A 6,413-nucleotide genomic window follows, 5' to 3' on the forward strand; every position below is an offset into this window, starting at 1 on the left:
TTCCCTTCGAAAGCTTTCGAAAACCCAGGTTTTTCCACCATAGACTCAACTCCTTAATGGTAAACTGGGGAACTACAGACACTATGTCAACCTTTTAAAACCATTACCAAGGTGGAATGCTAAGAAAACTATCTTTATGGAAGATCTCCAAGGAATCTTTTTCCCAGGGAGCAGCTGGGTGGGTTTGAACCTCCATGATGTTTGCTAGCAGCTGAGCACGTGATCTGAATACCACTGGGGCTGCAGAGGTACAGCAAAATTGGGAACAAATGGGGAAAGACATCATATTAGTTTTACTGCACAATATCTTTATCAAAACTTCCCCAAAGATGCCCCTGAAGCACCAGGAAAGAAGTACACATTGAAATAGCACTTCATTTTTACAATGAAAATAAAATGATTGCTTTAGAAATGTCTTGCTCAGTAGTCATGTGGTATATAAAGGGAATCCTTTCTTTCTGTTTAAGGAACAAGCTGGAAATGCAATCCATTCATCTTTCCAGTCTCTCATCTCTGCACTCAATTCATCCACTGGAGATTATGTCCTGGAGACCATAAACCAGCTATTTGGTGATGAGTCGGCAAAATTCAAGGAAGTAAGTGAAACCTGTCATTGGAACTTGCACCCACTTTTGACCAGTACAATCCACACAGGCTCCCCAGGACTGGCTGCACAGATAGCCCACGTGCAGAGTAGAACATTAGTGTATTAAGATTGATTCCAAGACCCCCCATCCTCCAGCTGGACGTCTGTTCTAATCTTCTAAGTCTGCAAGGCACAGCAAGGGAGAAGAGACATGGTGAGGTGGACTGGCACAAGGGTCCCAGTGGTGGGCTCACGCACTCATGAGTGTGAGGGTGATTCTGGATGGAATACCATTTCTTTCTGCAGTTACAGAAGGTGGCTATGAGTTCGAGTGGATTCCAGGGCCGTTGCCTATCAGCTATGGGCAGTGCAAGAGAGCAGGCAGGCAGATAGAGCACAGACAGTCCCGGTGTGATAAACAAGAGTCAATCTGTGTCTTTAAGTCATTGGATTGACTTTGTAGATGTTAGAAATGGTGCCTGTGGTTATCTTTAACCTGACATATTGCAATAAAGGGCTTGACGCTCATTATTTCCATGTTTAAAAGTTGAATTCGTTGCGAGTAGGAATTGGTTCAATCATTTCAAAGTGAGGACACATTTATGAGGTTTTCTCCACCTGGAAAGAGTGAGAGTCCCGGTAACTCACAAGGGCAGTTCTACCCTGCTCTGTGGGATCCCTATGAGTCAGAAACAGCTCGATGGCAGCAGTCAAGGAGAAGAGGAAACTAGGCGCTGCAGGTAGGTCAGAAAGTCCTCATCCCGTGTCTGCCTGCTGGGGAAGGGAGCACTTGCATCCATGAAATTCCATCTCTTTCCTCTTGCTCATCCCCTGCTATACAGCCTTTCCCTTAACTGAAAGGCCATAATTTACAGTTACACTGTGGCTTCTTCGGTGTGAATTTGGTCTAACCTTGCCATTTTCTTGCTTTACAGAAATACATGAAATTCTCTAAGAAATATTACTCTACACAACCTCAGGCAGTGAACTTCCTACAATGTGCAGAGGAAGCTAGAGAAAAAATCAATGCCTGGGTCAAGACTCAAACTAAAGGTAAAACCAAGGAAACACTTTCAGTTCCTCTGTCTCAGTGGTTCTCAACCTGTGGGTCGAGACCCCTTTGGGGGCCGAACGACCTTTCACAGGGATACCAAAGATCACCAGAAAGCCTAACTGTAACAAAATGACAGTTGTGAAGTAGCAACGAAAATAATTTTATGGTTGGGGGATCACCACAACATGAGAAACTGTATTAAAGGGTCACAGCATTAGGAAGGCTGAGGACCACTGCGCTATCCACTTTGGAAACGCTGATCCGAATAATACTTAGTGATTGGGATAGGAGAGGTTCTCAGTCTTTTCCTTACTCAAGGAACTCTCTTTCATTCCATTCTGAATTAAGTAACTGAGCTACAACTGTAAAATACAACCATGGGAATTGAAAATATCCATTCAAAATGTGGAAGCAAATCTAAGTTTTAAATCTAATACATATTTTTGGGGTTTTCTTTTGGATTTTATACCTCTGAAAAACTTGAGAGATCTGTGCTTCAAATAAACCTAAAAAATGTGGGGGGAGGTGGGGAGCAAGATTGCAAGTCCTGTCATAGATCTCTGAGGAGTTGTGCTTGAAAGACTCAAGAACTCATAGTAGCTTCCCAGTTCTTGATCCAATAGATGTCATGTTTTCCATAGGTAAAATCCCAAACCTGCTACCGGAAGGTTCCGTGGATGAGGAGACCCGGATGGTCCTGGTGAATGCCGTCTACTTCAAAGGAAAATGGAAAACTCCATTTCAGAAGACCCTAGATGGACTTTATCCTTTCCGTGTGAACGCGGTAAGAGAAAATACAAAGCATCTTCTTCACACACATTCCTTCCTCATGGACTAAGATGGCTAGGTTCCCAAGACCAGGCCATCATGTGAAGTGGGTGCTGGGAGATAGTTGGGGGCCATGCAGCATGCTGGGCCCTGGTGCCATCCCTGGTTCCTCATGGTCCACCTGGCACCAAGCACAGCAGTTCAGCAGGTCCCCATGAATTGGAGTGGCATTTCTTTATTATGATTCCTATCCATCATAACAATAGGTGTAAACTGGACAACCCCGGGAAAATCAAAGCACCCACGAGAATAATTACATACCTAAGCTGTGTGTTTTAAAATCCATTTGAAAAGAAAATCAAGAACCCGCAGCTGTTTTCATGCTTCACTGTAAACCCCTTGCTCTCGGCGCTCATATTCGCTTTTCCCAAACTTCAGAATGAGCGCAAACCTGTGCAGATGATGATGCTGCACGCAAAGCTGAACATCGGGTACCTGGAGGACCTCAAGACGCAGATTCTGGAGCTCCCCTACGCAGGAGGGATCAGCATGTTCCTGCTGCTTCCCGATGAAATCGCTGATGAGTCCACGGGCTTGGAGTTGGTAAGGCTTTCCAAGTTGAATTGTTTCCCACTTCTGAAGTGAAACCTCCCTGATTGGGGATGAACATGTCTACACCGTAGGAGTGTGCAGCTTCTCACAGACAGTGTGTGAATTGGTTGGGATGAAATATCCCATGTCTCCAACTTCCAATCCAAGTGTCTGGTTCAGACTTAAATACCTTTATACATGCCCCCTGCTTGCAAATATTTTACCAAGCTGTCACATGTTTAGTTCACCTACAGAATACGGAGGTCAATCTGAAAATATTGCTCATAGGGTCCCTGTTCAGGCACCCCCAGGTTTATTCCAAACCACACATGCGTCATCCAGCCTCTGTGCTTAGGGAGGGAGGGGGGCTGTTGCTGCATGCAAGTTCTCTCACATCACATTTGTCTTTGTCTCATTAGAGTGTCTTCCCCAAAAAGTGTCTAACCGAATCTTGGCTTTGGGACAGATCTGCTGGGCTAGTTGAAATAAAGGCAGAGAGGTTAGCTCTGAAGATTATAATGACTCTTTTTTAATATATATCAAAGGGATACTCTTGATAGATTTTCTTGAATGGCATAGGTCAGTCATAGGAGCTTATTCTTAGGAAATGTTAAGGAGACCCAACACTTCTTTGGCAGAAAAAGTAGTGCAGAGGAATGCTTTTCCATCCCAATTACATACCAGCTCATTCTCCAAGATGAACAAGAGCTTCCTGCTGACATTTCATTGGGGAACCTCCCCTATTCCACCTATAGCTTTGAGCGTGCCCTTTCAGAATTTTGTTCTCCAAACTAACAGGATGTTTAAGAGACATGATGTAAGCCCCTTGAGGATGTCAAACTGTCATTTTGACATGGTACAAATTAGAGTAAAACATTCTCCAGAGAAAGGTCAGAGAGATGGAAATACTTCCTTCCAGGGAATACATCTAGATGCAAGATATGCTGAGAAATCGGAACTTTATATTGAAATAATTTTCTTTAAAGACACTTTCTATCGTTTTGTAGCAATACTTTTGGACTTGCCTTTGGAGCAAAGCCACTGTTTTCAATATTAAAGTACAGTTGTTTACCTTTAAAAAAAAACCAAACACTGACTGGTAATTTTTGGAATTGCAGCTGGAAGATGCGCTGACCTATGAGAACCTCAGCAAGTGGACCAGCAAAGACACAATGGGAGAAGATGACGTTGAGGTGTACATACCCAAGTTCAAGTTGGAAGAGCGTTACAAGCTCAAGTCCATTCTGAAGAACATGGGCATGCATGATGCCTTCAGCAAAGGCCAGGCCAATTTCTTAGGGATGACAGAAGGAAAGGACCTGTTCCTGTCTGAGGTGTACCACCAGGCCACCGTGGATGTTAATGAAGAGGGTACCGAAGCGGCTGCTGGCACCGGGGGCGTTATGACTGGCAGAACTGGCCACGGAGGCCCACAATTTGTGGCAGACCACCCTTTCCTCTTCTTGATCATTTACACAAAGACCCAAAGCATCCTCTTTGTGGGCAGATATGCCTCACCCTAAAATGGAAATGTTCTATGTTTGCATGGGAGGTTGTGGCATGAGTTGTCTGCTGCTTCATGACGGTGAACTCCAGGGACAACATTTTGGAGATCTTTTTCCACGTATTTTTGTTTCTCTGAACAACCTTCTCCATTTAAAATTGACTAGTGATGTCAGTCACACTAATGACAAATACATGAGCAACAAGATCACACTCTCCTTTCCAAACATGGCAGCCCTTTGAGTCTCTTTAGTTCCTCCTCTCGACTGCTTTACTCGGGAGTAATAACTTTCACTGTGTTATTTATTCTTTTATATTATACATAATGGTGAGTTTTAAAAATAATTGTTCACTGTTTATTTAATGTAGCTGATAGAGCCACAGAAGCAAACAATCAGATCATTTTCGACGTATGACAATGTGTTAACTTGTTCTTTTTATACCGTGTGGTTTTCCAGATCCTTCTGTTTGAAATTCCTGGAAGAAACGTTTGAAAAGAACAGGCAAATAGACACTCTATGCAATTCTAGAAACATGTAGCCCATATATGTGCCTGTAACTTATGGAAACTTAACTAGACAATAAATAAATGTTTTTATCTAAAGCCCCTTGTGTCTTGCCCTTCATTGAGTCTACAGATCGTAAGACCTGTGGCCTCTGGATTGCCAGAAGTGAAGCTCAGTGATGGACACCTAGGACAAATAGGACAGGGGAGCAGAAGACCCCCTCTAGGACCGACACTCCATGTTGGGTGTGCCTGGGGATAGATCTGCCTTCTGAAAGCAGCAAATCACAGAGCAATTCAGAAGAATAATGTAGGACATTGTCTTCTGGGGAAAGCAGTTGACATTGCAGGGACATGAAGAACAGACATCAAGCCCACTGGTTGGGATATAGAATCAAGGTCATAGTCATTCAGCTGAGAGTGCAGAGGAAAGGCGCTGCTCTGGGCAGGAGGGGAAATGAGAGAAGGCTCCTTGAAATGCAGTGAATTGCACCTCCCTCAAAGAAAGGTCCAAGTCCTAACCGCTGAGCTGTCAATGGGGCCCTTTGGCAAATAGTGATTGCAGATGTCAATAGTTACCCTGAGGTGATTTTGGAGTGGCGTGGCCTTTAGCCCAATATGGCAGGCACACTTAGATGAAGAGAAGAAAACAAGTCACAAAAGGATGCTGCATGTTGCAACAGAGGTAGAGATTGGAAGGATACAGCCACAATCCCAGCGATTTCATAAACTAGGACAACAGCAGAAGGTGGAAAGGGGCAAGCAGGATCCTAGAGCCTTCAGAGAGGGCAAGAGTCCTGCTGAAAGCATGGTGTTCCATAACCCAGCCTTCAGAACAATGAGGAAACAAATGGCTGTTGTCTTAAGCCTCCCAGTTTGTGGCACTTTGCTGTGGCAGCCTGAGGGAGCCGTGGCAGTTCCTTGTAAGGGTGTTTGTTTTGCATACCAAGGATGGCACTTACGGGGTGAGGCTGAGCTAGATGGTCAGCCGCTGAGCAGAACTTACTTTAAGACCTGAGAACTAAAAGCCCAGAACTTAACTGAGGACTACGGCATATTGTGTACGTGAACTAGCTGCAGAGCCTGGCGTAGGGCAGGGCTGGAGACTGAAAATGTTCTCCAAGCACCCACTGCACATCTTGAAATGGCTGGAAATATTGACCCACTATGGCATCCTGTGCAGAGATGTGACCTCAAGACAAGAATCAATTCTAACCCTCACACATGCTCCATCTAAGAACCAGGAGTCTCATTTTTTCTTTTTTTTTTTGATGCAGAGTGAGAAATAATACTTTTCCCTTCGGACTCCATGGCACGATGATTAAGCCTCCACTCAACTCCTAAGCAAATGAGCAACGATCAACCAGCCACCCCAAGAGCGGACAGACTTGGCAGTCTGCTGCAAT

At 44.3% G+C, this 6,413-nt stretch overlaps 1 protein-coding gene across 1 annotated transcript in view; it reads left to right on the forward strand.

Annotated features, from left to right (window-relative positions):
- Nucleotides 1–4,522, forward strand: part of SERPINB2 (serpin family B member 2) — a 9,051-nt gene extending 4,529 nt beyond the window's left edge. Inside the window, 5 exon segments of the mRNA XM_004703031.1 lie at nt 425–596; nt 1,522–1,639; nt 2,282–2,424; nt 2,847–3,011; nt 4,118–4,522. Coding sequence (XP_004703088.1) covers nt 425–596; nt 1,522–1,639; nt 2,282–2,424; nt 2,847–3,011; nt 4,118–4,522 — 1,003 coding nt within the window.
- The last annotated feature ends 1,891 nt before the right edge of the window (nt 4,523–6,413 follow it).

This window comes from Echinops telfairi, unplaced genomic scaffold (genome assembly GCF_000313985.2).
Source record: "Echinops telfairi isolate 266 unplaced genomic scaffold, ASM31398v2 ScPeMD7_7400;HRSCAF=8409, whole genome shotgun sequence".
NCBI classification, from domain to species: domain Eukaryota; kingdom Metazoa; phylum Chordata; class Mammalia; order Afrosoricida; family Tenrecidae; genus Echinops; species Echinops telfairi.